The sequence below is a fragment of the Bos javanicus genome, chromosome 7, assembly GCF_032452875.1.
Source record: "Bos javanicus breed banteng chromosome 7, ARS-OSU_banteng_1.0, whole genome shotgun sequence".
In the NCBI taxonomy this organism is placed as follows: Eukaryota; Metazoa; Chordata; class Mammalia; order Artiodactyla; family Bovidae; genus Bos; species Bos javanicus.
Window position 1 is genome coordinate 45,598,313 of NC_083874.1, and position 19,282 is coordinate 45,617,594.

Genomic DNA, 19,282 nt, shown 5'->3' on the forward strand with positions numbered 1-19,282 from the left:
TTTACCAAAGCACTGCTGTGTGCAAGGGACTGTACTAAGACTTTGCAGGCATGGTCTCATATAATTCTCACAAAAACTCTTTGAAGATAGTTATTCTCTGCTCCCATTTTATACAAAAGCAAGCTGAGGCTCAGACTAAGTCATTTGTCCGTCATGAGGAGCTAATAAGTGGCTGAGCCAGGGCTCAAGCTTAAGTCTATGTGTCTACTTTAGAGCAACCCTCTTGGGTCACACAGAAAGCTAATACTGAGTCCTTGTCCAGCTGCCTTTCACCTCCCAAGTCTCTTCTGGTTGGTGAGTGGAGGAGGCGTCATGTCCCCATTCATCGTTGGAAAGGCCCAGAGCAGGGACAGTCTACCAGATGCTCACAGAGGTCTCTACCTCCTGAACATTCAAACCAGAGCTTGCCTTACAGGTTTCATTTCCTTGGACATGGGTGGGTGGTGTTCCTGGCCTTCCAGGGGCCCCTCATGGGCTGTGCTCTCTCTGCAGGTCACGCTACATCTGCATCAAGATGCTCCAAACTGCCCAGCAGCACCAAATCGGGCTGGCCCCGACAGAACGAAAAGAAGCCCTCCGAGGTGGGTAATGACAAGTATCCTGGAGAAAGATGAAACAGACGTGGAGAGGTTTGGAGGAGTGGAGCAGAGACCTGTGGAGAGGAAGGACCGTGTGGGGGAGTGCAGGTGTACGGGGAGAGGGGGCTCCTGGAAGAGGACGCAGCCATTGCAGAACAAGCCCAGTGTGGCCGAGTGAAGTGATTGAGAGGAAAGGCTGGGAGTTCCAGTTCTCATAACCTTGTAGGTTGTTGTAAAGATGTTCCTATTGATCTGAGTGAGGGGAGGAGCTTTTCAAGGATTCTAAGCAGGGTAATGACATAGTCTGATGTTTAATGAAAGGTCCCGCTGACTGCTGTGAAGGGGAGGGAATGTGATGGGCAAGAGTGGGAGCAGGGAGGCTTCTTTAGCAGTTGTCCAGGAGAGAAATTATGGTGGCCTTAGAGCTGGGTGATTGCAGTGGAGTAAGAAGCGGTAGGATATGGGACATTTTGGAGGCTAAGCCAAGAGTGATAGTATTCGCTGATGTAGGGATGAAGGATGGAGTCTTCAGAGTCATCCAGTTAGGTCATCCACTCCTTCTTATGCCCATTTCACGTGCACCTGCACTTTACTCCTTCCCTGCTTTGACCCTGTCTTTTGGACAGGTAGAGATGTTTATGACATCTGGAGCTGTAGAGAGTTTTGGAAGTGGGTAGACAAATGGACATGGGGCCCTGTCTCCTGTAGCCCCTGAAAATCACATCCTAGAGCCTCATTGCTCCCTCTTAGGTCTTCAATGCATTACAGTGGGCACAGAAGAGACCTTTGGAACAGATGAGGCTGCAAGAGCCCTGAGTCCCTGGTGGGGTGGTTTTGAGTCTGACCTTTAAGAGAGACATTGTTCTGCAAGCCACAGGGCTTCCCCGATGGCTCAGCAGTAAAGAATCTACCTGTAATGCAGGAGTGCAGGAGACACGGGTTCGATCCCATGGTCAGGAAGATCCCCTGGAGGAGGGCATGGCAACCCACTCCAGTATTCTTGCCTGGAGAATTCCATGGATAGAGGAGCCTGGCGGGCTACAGTCCATAGGGTCACAAAGAGTCGGACATGACTGAGTGACTTAGTACGCACACACGGGCTGGACACTTTACTTTTTTTAACCCTCCTGTTATAGTAAGGAAACTGAGGATCCTAAGATTATATATATAGTCAAGATGTGAAGTTCTTGGGGCCAACAGCACCAGTGTGGGAAGACAAAGCACTTGGCCCTGGCCCGGACTGAAGGAGGATATCTTTGTTCTGAGCCTGGCAACCTCTTTTCTTCTCCTCGCAGCAGTGGTAATCCAGGAGCTGCTGTCCTTAGCCAGTCCCTAGGGGTGTCTTCCACAGAACCTTGCATTTGAAAAAGGACTCCCCACGGAGCTGGCCTACCCTGGGACTCATCTTTTGTGGGGATTGGAGGTGGGGACACCGTTTTGAGTTCTGAAGCATCCTGTTCCCATCCCTTAACCAGCTGTCCTCCCTTGGCCCAACAGTGGAGGGGTGGAGACAGAAGGAGATATCTCTAGGAATGCAGTAAGGACTGGAATAAAAACTGGGAGTGAGGTGGGCATGGCAAGATGTTGTTCTTGAGGTTCTTAATAGGGTTCTGTCCCTGGGTCGAGAAGATCCCCTGGAGAGGGAAATGGCAACCCACTCCAGTATTCTTGCCTGGGGAATTCCATGGGCAGAGGAGCCTGGGGGGCTTTAGTGCACGGGGTCGCAAGGAGTCGACACATCTGAGCGACTAACAGTAGCCCTGCTCAGTGTGTGGACAGGCTGTGTTCTTGTGCGTTGGGAAGTAGGAGGCAGAGTGTGCTAGGGCCCTGGGAGTCCCTGGGACTACCTCTCTACCCCCACCCTCATCTTGAGAGCTACAACGGCTCGCAGTTACTACTTGGGCTGGATTAGTAAAACCCTAGCCATTTTTTGTGTCTCCCTGGTCCTGAAAGGCAGTAGTCATCCTGCTGTTTTGAAACTGAGGAACCCGCCTCTGAGAATCTCACCTCCTCACTGCCTTCATGGGCTATTCAGATTGGAGAATGGAGGGGAAGTTCCGGGGAGCCCCTGGGGCTGGCTTAGTTCTTTCCCCTAGCTCTCACTTTAAGCAGCAGGAGGAGGAGGGGCCTCTGCTCTGGGTGGAGATCCTGGGGACCAGGCTGCTATCAATACCCAGGATAGGCCAGCTGGCTAGGGGGAAACAGGTGTCAAGCAGAGGCTGAGGGGAAAGTGTGATTTGCATGGCACTGAGAATTCCCCTCCCTCTTGGATTTTCCTGCGCAGGGCCTTTGAACCTTTCTCCACCTAAAAATAGAATCGAACCATTGCACGGGTGCTGAATGGGGACTGGCTTTGCACAGCCCTGGGTTCAAGCCCAGAAGTCTCTGCAGGGGCAGGGGGAGCCTCTGACACCCTCAAGTCCTAGGCTCCTGGAGGGCTGAGGAAGTCTTCCCTGTCTTGAACTGTCGCCAAGGACAAGCTTTTCCTCCCACAGCAGGCGGGAGAGCAGCCTGTGAGGTTTCCCTCGTCCCCTGAGCGAGGAGGCTGAGCCATAAGCCGGCATAAATTCCAAGTTTTCGTGGGGCAGAGAGGAAACCATCGATGAAAGCTTCCAAATGATTTGGCTCTAGAGAAGGCGGAGATGAAAGCGAGGGTTTGGCGGCAGATAATGCTCACGCTAAATCTCTTCATTGGGCTGTCCCTTCTCTTTCTATGCACAGGCTGGAGAGAAAGGCCTTCCTAATCTGCTGGTGCTGGGAGTTAAGGGCTTCCGACACCCTGGTGAAAGGGCTTCTGGAATCCCCTCTCGCTCAGTCCCAGAGTAAGAAGCCTGGGGGCTGGTTTTCAGGCTGTACACACGGTCTGCTCCCAGTCTGGTTCAAGTTCCCAGCTTCAGTACATGCAAGTTGATGTGTGTGGTGCAGGAGTCCCTTCTTGGTGGCTGCATGCAGAGCCACAGGACTCGGAGTTCTCTTCATCTTCTCATCTTTGAAGATGGACATTGATAAATGGGGATTTGAGCATCAGGAGTATTTAGCATGACAGCAGCACTGGCCCATAGAGAAGCCACCAGTTATGAAAAGGGCAGGGAATGGGTTTAGACGAGACTGGCAGGGCTGCCCCTGAGATGATATGTGCACTTTGAGGGTGCAAATCAAGGAGTGCCCTGCACACCAGAGGAAGAGGCCTCAGGCTGGAACAGAATGCTCTGACCAGGAGTCAGGACCCTGGACAGGGCTGAGGCCTTGAGGCCCAGCTTCTCATTCTGGCCCTTAACCAGTGGGTGGCTTCCCTCAGCCTGATTGAGAGGTGGCTGCAGGCCTTAGTACTCGGGGCTGAAAGAACAGGCCCTGGGATTCCTGGGAGGCTGGTTTAGGATTTTTGGTGGCAGTATACTTGGTCTGAAGTTAGCCCCAGGATCTGTTTGGCAGTGGAGGGAAAAGGTGGAGCTGACCCCAGGAACACAGGCTGCTGCCTTCCTCTGCTCTGCCTTCCAGTGGGATCCCAACAAAGCTGAGCTCTGTACCTTGGTGCTTAAGTTGGCCAGGCCCGTCCTGAAGGAGAGGATGGGATTATCCTAGCCCGGGAGAGCTGGTACTATAAACCGCGTTGAGGCCTTGGGTTTCTGGCCTGGCCTGTCTCACTAAATAGCATGAACGTAACTTTGTGGGTCATACCTCTGAGAGCCTAATGGAGATCACAGACCAGGGATTATTTTATAAAATACCAATATCAGACCCCTATCCCATACCATTCTCAAGAATTCTGACTTGAATGCTTTGGAGTAGGGCCCCAGGCACCTGTACTTCTTCAAAGCCCTCCTGCTGGAAGCCAGGGTTAAGAACTGCCACCATAGACCTTTTTTTCCTGATTTGCTAAGATGGGAGTTTCCGGCTTGGTCCTCACTGTAAGTTGAGGGAAGAAGGGAAGGCCTTCCAGCCTGGTTCAGTGACCTAAACAAATGCTGGCCATGTGGGTGTGGCATCACCCACAGCTCCTCCCTTCTCCCACGGTGGCCATGGGACTGACAGGTTTCTGCTAAGCCCTCGGCCTGGCATGGGTGGGAAGGGCAGTTTGAGAAGAGACCTGGAAGCCAGGTGGTTGGGAGACTGGTTGGGAGACAGCTGTTTTGAAGCCATGTCTTCCTCAGGCCTGGGGCAGAGAGGCAGATGGAGGAGCAGGCTGAGAAGTGAGGATTTCCCCAGACAGGCTCTCTTGAGGTAGAAAGCTGTGTTTTCAGGAAGTCAGAGTCCCCAGAAGTCAGCCAACGGGCAGGGAGATAGGTCTTTAGGACCTTAATGATAGTGATTAAACTGAGCAAACACTCGAGAGCACCTCTGAGGCCCAGCCTAGTGCCAGGGACACCGAAAGTGCAGGCCCTGTCCCTGGGGAGCTTGTCTTCTGACCGTTAGCAGGATGCAGGTGCTGCACAGGAAAGTGTCCGTTACGAGAGATGGAGCCAGCTTGCCACTGAGGACCTGTGAGACTTTGGGCAAGTATAGTTTCTCTGTGCCTCAGGGTTGTAGAGTGCTGTCCTGCAGTCAGTGTTGTGTAGGTGTGACTGTCCTGTCCTGAGGCCCGTGGAGCCCAGGGGTGGGGGAGAGCCCAGACGCGAGTGAAGGTGGAGCTGCCATGCCTGGGTTGGAAGCCTGGATGGTCTCAGGATGGGTGGGCAGGAGTTGGGCTCCTTTTTAGGCCCCGGTGACAAACTGTACATACCTCGGGATGAGAGAATGGGGGGCTTCTCTGTGGGTTCCACAGGGCCCTTCACCAGTGCTCAGCCTTCCATCCCTGGAACAGGGCCTGGGAGAAAGAGGTGACCCTGTGAACAGCCTCTGCCCGCAGTGGAGGTCTTCCAGATCCAGTGTCTGTGGAAGTTCCTATGTAAGGATGGCCCTCCCTAGGAAAGGCAGCGAGTGGAGGGTGAAAATGCTGCGTTTCTGCTGGACCCATTGCTTTTGAAGATGGGCCCCTTCCCCGTTGGGTGAATGCAAGGGTGGCCAGATGGGTGTTGGGGTGCAAAGCCATGGGATACATAAGGTGCTTTCCTGGAGGAGCAGAGGTATTATCCAAATGTTTGAAATGTCACAATATTGTATATTAAAACAGTGATGGCATATGTTATAGTGAAAGGCAGAGTGCTCCAAAACTTGAGAGTAAAATAGATTCCCTAGAAAAAGGTTTTTTTTTTGCTTGACCCTGTGGTTTTGAGCCATATTTCTAGCCAACAGCTCTTCTTGCTACCCTGGGAGGCAGGCGGACGGTGAGGGGAGCTCTTCCACTGGGCCTCCCACTGCTCCGGGGTGGGGGGCAGAATCCACTTCTCATACAGTCGGAAACACTGCTGCTCCCGCCAGCTGGAAAGGCCTCCCGGCCTCTGGGACTTGTCTTGCAAAAGAAATGTGTGTAATAAATTCTCTTTAAGAGCAGGAAGTGCTGTTATCCTTGAGAAAGAGAAAGACATGTTGAGTGTGTGTGTGTGTGTGTGTGTGTGTGTGTTTAAGTGTCTGACCAAATTAGCCTAGTGGTAGCTTGAATAGGACTGGGAAGCTATTTCCAGAGCCCTTCTCTGGTGTTTTATGCTTAATTTTAAGTATCTAAGTATGCTCTTGGCTGAGATACTCTTTATCAATTTCCAGCCCAAGAAAGAGATTTTTTTTTTTTTTAAGAGAAGAAATAGCAGACTGGTTTGCAGGCAGGATTGCAGTGGTTAAAGCACAGGGCAGACCTCAGACAAGTGGTTTAACCTCTCTGAGTCTTGGTCCCCACATCTGTAAAGTGGGAGGAATATGAAATAGGTGAGATTGTATATATAAAGCGTTTAGCATAGCACCTAGCATACTGCTGCTGCTGCTGCTTCAGTCGTGTCCAACTCTGTGCGACCCCATAGACGGCAGCCCACCAGGCTCCCCCATCCCTGGGATTCTCCAGGCAAGAACACTGGAGTGGGTTGCCATTTCCTTCTCCAATGCATGAAAGTGAAAAGTGAAAGTGAAGTCGCTCAGTTATGTCCGACTCTTAGTGACCCCATGGACTGCAGCCTTCCAGGCTCTTCCATCCATGGGATTTTCCAGGCAAGAGTACTGGTGTGGGGTGCCATTGCCTTCTCCGACCTAGCATGCTACAGCAGGGCAATTACTTTTCACTGCTAGCTGTCCTTTCTAATGAGATGAGGTGCTCAGAATAACACAGAAATTTCAAATGAGGCATTTGGTAGTGATTTTACATGGCTCTTCCAAGACAGACTGTCAGACATCCTTTGGGAGATTAGAGAGAGGGGCCACTCCTAGCTTTGCGCGGGGCCTTCTGATGTGGATAGAAGGCAAGGAGAGGCTGTCCTGGCCAAAGCCATTTTCACTGGCTTTGGGACAACAACCAAGACTGGTTCCTGAGTTCTGCCTGGAAGAATCCTTTGGGCCAGCCCTCTGCCTTCACTCTCCCTGCTAGGCAAGAGAGGAAGTTTCAGAGTTTAGTCATACAGGATTTAGGCAAATCCTGGGGTTCATTCATTCATTCATTCACTCACTAGTTTCACAAACATGTCTTAAGTACCTGCTGTGTGCCAGGCACTGTGCCACAAATAGGCACAGTGATAAGCAGGACATATAGTCTCTGCCTCTCTCAGCTTGATTATTAGAGGAGATGGACATTAAACAAATAATTACACAGATAATTGTGTTCTGTAATTATGATAAGTGCTGGAGCTTTTCCTTAAGTAACGGAACTTCCCCTTGGTGCCTCTTAGGCTGAAATACACTGATATATAATACTTTACTCTCGAGAAAAGGAAGCAGAAACCAAGGTCCCAGGATGAAATGTCCAAACACTATTCATAAATCTCATGATCGTGTACAGGAATGCTGAGGATAGCAGAGTTGAGAGTTGTCTGTTGTCATCGTCTTCATCTGCTTTTGGAGATCATGTCAGACTTTAGACATGGCATGCTTTCTGGCATAGCTCATTTTTGGTTCTCCTTGGGAAAATAGGCTCAGAAAGATAGATAGACTTTTCAGTGCTTGTGGTCTCAGTCTTGGAAAGAGGAACTAGAAGGCGAGCCCCATGCCGTTTCCCCATGTCTGGGCAGAGCAGGGTCTCTAGCTGTCTTCAGAGCTGTGTTGGCACCTCTCACACTCACATTGGTTACCAGGTTAGAGTTTTAGACCTTTAAACATTCTTCATACTGTTTGAAGAAGCTACAATTAACGTCTCCCAAGCAGCTCAGCAGAACTTGGTTGCTAGGCTGCAGACCTTTAAAGACAATTTGTCAACTTCTGCCAAAAGAGAAAAATAGTAAACATTCACATTCTTAGAAAATTGCTTGTTTTCCAGCTTCCAACTTCCTTGCCATGGCAAGGCCTCCAGTTCATCAGTGTCCGTTTTATTATTTATTTAGTTTTCATAAATAATTCAGAGGCATTTTAGGAGACTGAGCCATTTTTTGGAAGCCTAACCTTTGGCGATTCAAGACAGAAAGATGTTTAGGTTGCCCTGTTTGTGGACAGGTTTTGTATGAGTATTCAGGGGTTCCTTTGGAAGGGACAGAGTCCCCAGCTGTATCCTCGGGCAGCTACCCAGAAAGATGGTGGCAGATCCACGGGAGGCTCTTCAATCATTCAGCCTTAGTTAGCACCTAGCATGTGTCAGGCCCTGCGTGCACTGTTGCAGCCTGTAGCCTGGCCAGACCTCACTGAGCTTACCTTCTAGTGGGGAAGGCCTGGCAGGAAACCAAGGGATACCAGTAGAGGGGCTGTGGGAGTCCAGAGGAAGCCCAGAACCCAGCCTGGCAGCAGGGAAGCCTTCCTAGAGCAGCTGTGGGCTGGAGTAACACCTAAGGGTGAAACAGACTGCCCCCACTTTGGCAGGGAGAAGTGTCCCAGTGGGGTCCTCCCCTGTGCCAAGTGTGAGACGTGCTTGGGAGGGAGACTGACTACTAATGCAGTCATGGCTCATCCTGAGGGCAGTAAGAAGACAGTGGAAAGCCGCTGGAGAACTTGGAACTTGCAGAGGTCACCATCTGATTTGCATATTCCAGCCTTTGGGGAAACCCCTTGATTTGGCTTTGGGTTAATTCAAGGGCACTGGCAGTGAGCCGGTGGCCAAGAGGGGCGAGGTTGCAGAGGAGTGCTGGATGGCTCCAGAGTTGTCTTTCTGGGATCCTTTGCCACTTCTAACATGTAGGACCTTGTGTAGGTTATTAAACTAACCTGAGTCCCAGGTTTCTCTAATGTAGAATAGGGATGATAACAGCATCCACCTCACAGAGTTGGAATAGGGACTAACAGTTAATTCAAGGACATCCATTGGATCGGTGCTGGGCATACTGTGTTCTTTTAAGTGTTGACTGGTACCTGTAAGATAGTGCTGCCGTTCCTGTGCTTCCATCAGTCCTCTGCCCAAAGGGGCCAGTGGCATCCAGTCATACCAGATGAAGCTTGCAACTCTCTTGGGACCAGACTCTTTTTCTCTCCTGAATCTCCTTACCTGAGTTGAGCATGTGATCCTTTCCTGCTCTTGAGTTCTCAGCACCAAGCCTGTTCCTAGGACAGAGCCACCTCTCCCTTGCTGGTGTGGCTTGGCACTCTGTCTGCACCTACAGACCAGGGCTGCCTCTTGCGCCATTCGGTCCACGTACTTCGGTTGTTTCAGCTCTGGATGTATCCATGAGGTGTTTCTCCAGTTCGTGGGGGTTCAAAAAGCACTGCCAAGGAGCCAGCTGGGGTCATCAGACTTATCAGGTAACTCCCCAGAGGGGCCCTTTTATTCACTCATCCATTTAATCATTCTCTCAGTTACTATTTATTGAGCACCTACTCTGTGCCAGTCCCCCTGCCAAGCCCTGAGAATGTTGCAGAGAACAGGACGGGTGTGGCAAGAGAGATGACAAGAAGCAAGGAACATGCATACACCAGTTAATTTTCAGGAGTATACGTACTCGGAAGTGAGACAGGACCATGGGCTGGAAAGTGGCTCTGTTGGGTGGCTGGCCACCCTGAGTTGCAGTGATCAGGGTGATCCCTCGAGGCAGCATTTGAACTATAGCTCAAGAAAAGGGAAGAGCAGGAGATTTCAGACTCACCAGTGCCTTTTTGGAGGGGCACACAGTGACACTGGGCTCTGGAAGGGGCAAGATGACAGGCTTTCCCTGGCGGCTGGTTCCTCATGGCATTCAGAGTAACAGGGCATTAGGTGTTGTACCACGTAGGGCTTGCCAGCGTTGGGAGAACTTTGAGACAGTCACCAATCTGCTGTGGGTCCAGTTTACCCCTGCCGGGTCCTGAATAGGGGGCCCCAGAGGGAATAACCTTGCCCCAGCCAGCGGAGTGGGGAGGGTGCTGAAGGACAGCACAGAAGCACCCACTACCTGAGTTTATGTTCTTATATCAGTTGTCTTGCTACTTGCTAATAAGATATGCAAATTATCCGGGTTGTGAAATCTTTGCCACATTTCATCTTCTGTGTAATTAGCATTTAATCGTAATCTCATTTTAATTTTTTCACACTGACACCCTAATTAAATGTTAGGGTGTTAGTCTTAACAATTAAATTATATTGGCAAATAGAGTCTTCAAGAAACTTGACCTTTTGCAAGCAAGGGCCCTCTCTGGCTAGAAGCAGACGTTAATTAGATTTCTGCAAGACCCTGCCTTGAGCCCCCTTGGCGCCACCTTTCAGTTGTCTCCTAGATTGAAGTGAGACAGATGACCAGCAGTTGGGGCTTCCTGCAGGCAGAGGTTACCACTGACTGGCCACCACCCCTGGAAGGCTGGTGGATGCTGAGTCTTCCAGGGAGGGACGTGGGCTTGGAGTTGGGTCTGAGACCTGGAGGACTCCCTGTAGTGGTTTCTCTTCTCTCTGTGATATGAACTCTCCTTTAACTTGTGATGTTCACTGGGAAAGTTGGTACCAAAGCAAGTCACATAGTGTCTAGGGCTGCCACCAAGTCCTACAGCAGCCCTTTGTGGGGCCCAGGTGAGGACAAGCAGCTGGGACAGATGAGGCACTGCCAGTGCTCCTGCGGCTGGGCTTGGAGGTTGCTTTGGGGTTGGGGGGGCCACAGATAGGACGTTGGGAAAAGAAGTTTCCCCCTGAGCGAGCAAGTGCTCACAGGGAAACCAAAGCACGAGGGTGTGTCCATTCATGGCCTGGCCCCGAGGGCTTTGGAAGGGCTTGATGGAGAAGGAATTCCATGCGTTTCTCCTTCCCCATGATAGAGCATGGCCCAGCGGAGCGCCCACTGAACAGGGCATATGGTGCTGTTGTTCCTGGGGACCGTGAGGCCCTGCCCCACGGGCGGCTGCCCTCTAGGCGCTCCCAGAGCTGGCCTCTCCCTCAGCCATTTGCCTGAGGCCCTGGCGTGTAGTTGCGTGGATTCTTTTACACTTGTGACTGCGGTTACAACAACAAACATAATTTTGAATCTTCAACAGAAATTCCCTAAACAGACACTTCATGGCAGTATTGCATTCACACAAGCCTTTCTGCCAGCTGATTTTTTTCCTCAGTGTTTTTGCCTTTCCCACATGTCTTTCCTTTTCCCTCTAAGGTCCACTCCTATCCATCACTCAGACTCTGTCCTTGAGCAGATCAGAGCATGTAAATTCAATTCAACATTTATTGGAGATTGGTATGCAAAGTGCTCTGCTGGTTCAGAGAAGATGGGTTATTGTACTTACTGCTTTTGTGTCGTATTCTTTTTTTTGAGAGAGTGGGCTTTCAGCATTTGCCCTTTCCTGCCCTGGCCTGTGAAGCAGATGACCTGGAGACGATCTGAAACCATTCTCTCTCCACCTTGTCTCCCCACAGGTTTTCCGGACAGACTTGATCACAGCCATGAAGATCCCAGACTCATACCAGCTCAGCCCAGATGACTACTATATCTTGGCAGACCCATGGCGACAAGAATGGGAGAAAGGTGTGCAGGTGCCCGCCGGGGCAGAGGCCATTCCAGAGCCCGTGGTGAGGTGAGCCGGGCAGCCCAGGCCAGGGGGCCATAGGAAGGGGAGGCTAGGACGGGTCAAGCGATTCCTTTCTAGTCTGTCTCTATTCTTAGCTTCTTTTGTTCTTAAAAAAACATTGCAGTGTTCCAGAAATACTGCAGTTTTACCTCTGAGGCCAAGGTTTTGAGCTTGGGCTCAGCTCTGGAGCCAGACAGCCTGGGTTCAAATTGCCTCTCAAGTTCAGTGGGACCTTGGGCAGGGAATGTAATCTCCCTGGGCATCAGTTTCCTCGTCTATAAAATGGGAATGATAACAACAGCACCTGCCTTATGCGGTGGTCGATGATGTAGAGAAATGATGTGTGGAAGGCCCCGTGACCTGGCCCACACGAACACGCAGTGAAAACTGGCCGACAGTAGCTTGATGTTGTTCCAAACTGGGTCCCGCCAGAAGATCTTCTTGGGGATATCTCCAGACCTCTAACTAATCCTTAAAATAGGGACAAACCATGCTCTTGGCTTAAAACCTTTTTGAGGAGTTCTTGGGAGCAAGAAATCCAGTGTCTGGCACACACCAGATATCCACAAAATGGTTGCTATGATCATATTCTGAGGAGGGCCCGCTGCCTCCTAGGATCAGGATTGGATCAGGGCTGAGTCCTCTCTGGGCTCGGGAGCCTTGTGGTCTTGTAGGTCAGAGAGACTCCTGTGCTCATGTAAGGAGGTGGCCTCGTGGCCATGGGCCTTGCTTCCAGTGACAGAATTCAGCCAAGTGCTTCTTCCTGCACCCTGGGAAACCCTCCAAGTCATGTCTTGGGCTATAGGGGCTGTTGCCCCGGCCTCCCTTCCCCCCACACACCAGCCTGCCTGGGCTGGGCAGATTTGTGTTAATTGACAGTCCATTCCCAGCCTTGACAGCCCCGGGGCTCTCGCTTAGGTCCATTTTGCCAGGACCTAGGGCAAAGATTTCAGCTGTCACCTCCCTTGACATCGGCACTGATGCTTCCCTGGCAGCCACACCTATGATGGGCTCACAGACACCCAGTGCCTGCCTGGTGCCAGGCCTGTGCTGGGCATGGGATTACAGAGGTGAAGCACACACTAAGCCTCACTTGGTGCCCAGTGAGGATTGGGTATTGGGCAGTGCTTATTGTCCTGGGCTCACAAGGGCTCTTATCTTTGGCCCTCTGAGAATCAGTGATGCTCCAGGCCTCTCTAGATGAGAGTATATGTGGAGTTTGGAGAAAGACTTTATTCTGCATGTCCTCTGCCCAGGGCCAAAAATGTGGGTCAGTCTCCCAGCCAGCTTCACCCTGTCCGCTCTACAGACCAAAGAACTATAACTGACCTCTTTGAACCTGTTTCCTTCTCCATAAAATTGATCTAATAACAGTATATGCCTGATAGTGTAGTGGTGAGGATGAGTTGAGAATTCACATGCCAAGGGCCCAGGGTAACAAGGCAGAGGGGTGGGCCACCAGCTGGGCGGAGAAAGGCGAGTCCTGATTAGGCTTAGCCCAGCGGTTTGTCCTCTGTCCTCCATGTCAACGTCAGGTGGTTCCGGAAACATCTGCTGGCCTGGGTAATTAATTGTAGATGCCGCCACACAAGTAACTTGGCTTCAGTCGGTGTCTTATCTGTTGAAATCACGACGGAAGCATGTGTTCAGACAGCTCTGGCCCTACTAGGTACATTCCCCACATATACGCAGGGCTAGGCTGACAAGAGCCAGGCACTCCTGGCCAATCCCTGCTCTTTGGAGAGCATAAGACTGGAAGGGCAGGGATGCTCCCACGGAGATATCTCTGGGCCCCATCTCTCCCTTTCTTCTTGCAGCCTGGCACCTCCACCTGCTGGGCCACCTTTCCCTGCACAGCTCTCACCTGGAAGCCAACACAGCAGGCACTGTGGTCAGAATGGTTACAGGAGCTCTGTTGCTGAGAACTTGCTGTGCTGAGCCTTAAGTTCATCTTCTCATCTAATTATCATATCAGCTCTCTAAAAGTCACACTGCTGTCCCCATTTTATAGAGGAGGAAGTTGGGAAATTCTGGGGAATTCCCTGCATGACCGCCAGGGCCTTGTGGGCTGGGCCAGGAAGTCACAGGCCGCAGAAACAGGCCCTGGGCTGCCTCTGTGTGGCCCAGAGAGAGCCTCGTGCCCCAGTCACCCTGGCTTGCTGACTCTGCCCTCCCCCACTGCCTCCCTAGTCCCCTCCATCCCTCTCTTCTTACCCAGTCCTCCCTGGCCCTTGAGCAGGTCTACCTGCCTCATGGTCCTAAACTTCTCTGGATAATGAGAACCTTTCACTGTCAGATCATGACCTGAAGGAGGGCCTGCACTGTTCTTCGGGGTGGCCAAAAGAGACAGCCCAGGGCAAAACCAGCCTCTGTTTTCTATCTGGTCTTCTGGAGTGAGAGCCTCCCACAACCCCACCTCCCACCCGCCCCTACCTCCTCCCCCAGATCCTAGCCCAGCCACCCATCTCCTCCCCGCTGACCTCGGTTCTACTGGCTGCAGCCAAGACTGAGGCCTTGACTGAGGGTGACGTCAAACCACCCTTGTTAGGAGAGCTTCCTCCATAGTCAGAGCCAGAAGAGGCCAGACAGGTGAAGATGAGCACCCCAGGAAGCACAGGAAATGCCTCTTCTGTTGATAGCCCATTAACCCCAGCTTCCTGGAGAAAGGAATGTGATCTTGGCCCCAAGAGGTCTGGCCAGGTATATCCTGAGCACACAGTGTGGGTAGTTATGCCATTAGGTGGCGGGCTCTCAGGCTATCCCAAACCCCAGCTGAGCATATGCCGGGGACACAAACAAAGCAGGGTCGTGGCAAAATTACAGTGTTTTTGAAAGAATGTGTTAATTTAAATAAGAGCCTCCCAAGGAAAGGCAGAACTTTATAGGACTCAGAGTCCTGCAAAGCAAATACTATTGCTTCTAGTTGAAGTGGTCTAGGGGTTGGGGGTGGGCATCAGGTCATTATTGTTGCCTAGGACCTTCCTTAATCTGAGCATCTTGTGTGGCAGAAGGTGACTGTAAGCCCCCTCCCTTGTATCCTTGCCTCCCTCAGTCTCCTCTGGGCCTCCCTCCTGCCTGGAGGCCATTCTGCACTCCCGCCCTTCATCCTACCTGCCCCCTTGCCAACACCTGGGGCTCTTCCTGAAGCCCCAGTGCCCTCCCCATATCTGTGCCATGTCTCTGCCTTCCCCTCCCCAGTCTGCGCTGAGTCACAGCCCCTGGCAGCCCTGCCTTCGACCCCAGGAGGCCTCTCGGGCAAGTAAGGGGCCTCGCAGCCCTGGCAGGGCCGGCCAGATGCAGGCCAGGCTCCACAGAAATAACCATGGCAACTGGTAGGGGGTGGGAAGAGCTGGCATTCTGAACTGGCACTAGGAACTGAGGGGCAGCACACAGCTGAGCCAAGAGAGGAAGCTGTGCCCTCCCAAGGCAGAAGACCCTCATATTCCATTTCAGAAGGAGCAAAGTGATATCCAGAGGTCTTAAAATACACACTCACTCGAGTATAGCACTTACTACATGCCACGCACAGTTCTAAGAGCTCCACACGTGTTCATCCATTTAATCCTCATGCCCACTGTGGAAGCTAGGTGCTGTTATCATTGGTTCATTTTCTGGGGCGCAAAGGAGCTAAGTGGCTTACCCAGAGTCACACATTAAGTGGCAGAGCTGGGCTTGGAGACCTTGCCCTGTAGCCAGGACCCTTGCAAGCTGCCTCCAAGGCAGAGCCATGGCCTGAGAGAGGGCTGACTTGAAGTGTGACTCTGGGGCTGTAGCAGGTGCGTCCTCTTCACCCCAGAGGAGCCCTGGCCTCAGGTCCCCTGAGACTACTGGTGGAGGAGGGGCTGGGGCTTCTGGGGGCCTTTCCCCAGCTTTGAAAGGGTATGCGGAAGGACCTGGGGGCCAGCTGGCCCTATCCAACTTGTGCCAAAGTGACTGGCACTGGGCATTGCCCAGGACGGCAAAGGGAATGGCCTCCTACAGCCTCTGCAGGGTGGGCAGATGGGAGGAGGGACAGGAAGGAGGCAGGCTCTGCTTGGCATCAAAGTCTCACACGTCACTTTCCTGCTAGACCCTCATCCTGGCTGGCCAACTCCCTGGAGGTGGCCCTCAGATCAGCAAGAGTAGCAGGCTGAGGGCACCCTCCCCACATATCTTCTCTTGAATTCCTAGGATTCTTCCGCCATTGGAAGGCCCCCCTACCCAGGTTTCCCCTAGTGGCTCTGAACTTGGTGAGGGCTCCCAGCCTGATTGGCCAGGGGGCAGCCGCTATGACTTGGACGAGATTGACGCCTACTGGCTGGAACTCATCAACTCGGAGCTCAAGGAGATGGGTAGGTGACCTGCCAGGTGAGAATGGGACGGGGGCAGGCCACACAGGGTTCTCTTCTAAACCATCCTCACTCTCAGAATGGCAGTGGCCACTGCTGGGCTTTGGCACTGCACAGATCTGGGGGAAAGTCCCTGCTATGTTACTGATTACTGTGGTTCAGTTTCTGTAGTTGTCAGATGGAGGCAGTAATAGCATGTCTTTTACAGGGTTTGGGGGAGTATTATATGACTGAGCGTGTACCCACACAGTAAGTCTGACCGTTACATGAAGAGTGAGTGAGCACCTAGAAGTCCAGTGTGACACATGGGGCTGGGGTCAGCTGGTATGGGCCTTCTGGCTGAAGGCCCACCATGTCCCAGGAAAGGCCAGCTCTGCTGGATTCAGCCACCTTCTCAGGTGCCCCCCATACACACAGCTCAGGCAGTGGGTTCCCCATGGTGGTGGCTGCATCCCAGACACAGACACCCCCATAGCATCTGTGTGTACACAAGTGTGTGTGTGTGGTCACAAGCAGGGTCTGAAGTCATAGCACCATACCAGGCCTCCGGGCCTTTGCATGGTTCAACCCAGTCGGTTTTCAGATGATGGAACTGGGGGCCCGAGACAGTAAACTCAGTGTGCAGGTAGAAATGCTCCTTAAACTGCCCCGAGAGGCTGGGCTCCGACCCCCGCCCTGCTATCCTCACAGAGAAGCCGGAGCTGGACGAACTGACGCTCGAGCGTGTGCTGGAGGAGCTGGAGACGCTGTGCCACCAGAACATGGCGCGGGCCATCGAGACGCAGGAGGGGCTGGGCATCGAGTACGACGAGGATGTCGTCTGTGACGTGTGCCGCTCTCCCGAGGGCGAAGATGGCAATGAGATGGTCTTCTGCGACAAATGCAACGTCTGCGTGCACCAGGTGGGCAGCCCCCACGGCCACTGCCGTGTGATGCTGGCAGGCGCCTGCCTGACCGCTCACCCTGGCTGTGGGGGCGTAGCAGCGCTGTGGGCACAGGCCCCTAAGGAGGGCAAGTGGGGAGAAGGGAAGGGCACGAGTGCCCATGGTGCCAGGGTGTAGCCCCCTCAGCCAGACTTGAGTAATGCCTATTGGATGGTCTTCCTGTCCTTTGCCACCAGCCTCCCTCAGACTCTGCCCACGGACCGTCCTACCCCGTCCTCCTCTGCTCCTCAACTTACAACGAGGCAGCACAGTGTAGTGATGGAGAGCACAGCCTGGAGCCAGGCCACCTGGTTTCAAATCATGGCTCTGCCCTTTGCAAGCTGTGTGATCTGGGGTCGGTTTCTTGACCTCTCTGAGCTGCTGTTTCCTCAAGTATAAATAAAAGTAAGTTGTTTTGAGGATTAAGTTCCTTACTCTGAGTCATTTGCTTAGAACCGTACAGTAAGGGCTGTTTGTATTTGTTAACATTATTAGTATTATGAGCCAGGTACGGCCTGACTAGGCTACCCTGTTGATCTTGAGCCCCAAGGCTGTAGGTCTGGGACATCTCTGGGCCTAGTTGATGGAAGATGTAGAAGAACTGACTAGAACTCAGTGGACCCACTCTAGCCCTGACTTTAAGGCCTTCCCTCACCCACTTTTGCTGGAATAGTGCCCGGGGAGCTCAGATGGGCTTCTTGGTGGCAGGTGGGTAGGTGGTACACCACTTTCCGCATTCACCCTGTTCACATCCCTTACACCCAGCAGCTCTTAGGTCCATAATCCCTAGGCATGACCAGAAGGATCCCTGACCACAGATCCCTGTGAAAAAAGACTAAAGTTCTGGCCCTTGTCTGAGGGCAGCATACATACCCAAATTTGTATTCAGTTTAAGGGAGTTCATGGATGCCCCTGAAATCCATCCCTGATTAAAAACCTCTGCTGAAGTGACTGTCCTCCCAGCAGAGGGCAGAGCTGAGCCCTTTCACAGAGGACTGTGAAACGGTGAAATTTCAGTGCACAGTGCCTGCACACAGCTTCCTTGGAGCCTCTGCATTACAGTCCCTCAGGAGGTCTTTGGTGGGGCTGAGTAGCAGTGTCACTCTGTAGCTCCCAGTATGGGCTGGGGCTAGGACTGTTTGCAGCTGAATGTGCATTGCAGACGCACCTTGGCCATTGCCTCTGACCTGTGTCCTCCCTGCTCTCTCCCCAGGCATGCTATGGGATCCTCAAGGTGCCCACGGGCAGCTGGCTGTGCCGGACATGTGCTCTGGGTGTCCAGCCGAAGTGCCTGCTCTGCCCGAAGCGAGGAGGAGCCTTGAAGCCCACTAGAAGTGGGACCAAGTGGGTGCACGTCAGCTGTGCCCTGTGGATTCCTGAGGTGGGCAGAGGTGGGGGTGGGGTGGCCCTGGGGCCCAGCCATGGGGAAGTGGGTCTGAACAGAGCTCAGAGCCCAGATGGCAGAGCACTGGGAAAAGAAGGTGATGGGCTACATGAAATGGTAGATCTCAGATGCCCAGCCTGGGAAGAATTCAGGCAGCAGCCCACAGGGAACTTTACCCTTGGACTTAGGCAGAACTTGGTAGTGGTTTACATGGGAAAATGGGATTTTGAGCCACTGGGGATCCAGATGGAAGGTGTGCGAGCTGGACAGAAGTCAGGCAGCTGATTCTAGGGGAGAGCAGGTTGTGGGTTTACCCAGATCTAGACAGTGGTCCCAAGCAAAGTCAAGCACTTGTTTAAAAGTGAGCCAAATGACCCAAAAGGAAATCAGATGGGGAGCCTAGTTAAAACTGGGTAGTAAGACTGTGGCTGGGATGGAGGGGAGGGGCCGTGGGTGACGGGCTGGGCCCACAGTGAGTTAGCAGAGGCCTTGGGCTCCCATCTTATTTGATGTGTGAAATGCTGACATTCGCTGACGTTTCAGCCCTTCCCCTGCTGTGTGCCCTGAGCCAGAATGAGGCCCCCCTCCAATGCTGCCTGTGCCCGGAAGCAAGCCAGGTGGCCCGGTCAGCAGGTGGCCCCTCCCTTTCCTGGGCTTTCAGTCTGAAAGTCCTTGCTGGGTCCCACCTCGCAGGTTTCTGTGATCTTAGTGGTTATGTCAGCAGCAGTCACTTGCTCCCACATCAGCATCTTGAAGGTCGGGACAACCTCTGAGTATACCCTGGCCAAGGCACAGCAGAGACACAGAGAAGCAATCAGGACCTACCTATGGGGTTCTTTGGTTCAGGATCTCTGGACAGGGACCCTTTTCCTATCCTCAGGCATGGGCGCTGCCTCTGGGGCTGAGGGGTGGGCTGTGCCCAGGAGATGGGAGTGGTTATAGGCCTGTCCCCCTGGGAGGGGCTGAACAAAGGCACATCCCCCTTGGCCAGGAAAGCCCTGGAAGTCCCCAAGAAGAGATTCTGCTGTGGGGACCTATAGATGCACCCAGAAACATAAGTAAAATGAGTACCAGTTCTAATAACTCTGAAGATGGTGTTAACAAAGGCCTGAG

At 52.6% G+C, this 19,282-nt stretch overlaps 1 protein-coding gene across 11 annotated transcripts in view; it reads left to right on the forward strand.

The window, feature by feature from the left end:
• JADE2 (jade family PHD finger 2) overlaps positions 1-19,282 on the forward strand; it is a 52,048-nt gene that overhangs the window by 12,993 nt on the left and 19,773 nt on the right. For all 11 annotated transcript variants that reach the window (XM_061423515.1, XM_061423513.1, XM_061423514.1 and 8 more), the window contains 5 exons: positions 493-581; positions 11,383-11,540; positions 15,705-15,865; positions 16,553-16,764; positions 17,999-18,166. In XM_061423515.1, coding sequence (XP_061279499.1) covers positions 493-581; positions 11,383-11,540; positions 15,705-15,865; positions 16,553-16,764; positions 17,999-18,166 — 788 coding nt within the window. The remainder of the gene's footprint in view (positions 1-492; positions 582-11,382; positions 11,541-15,704; positions 15,866-16,552; positions 16,765-17,998; positions 18,167-19,282) is intronic.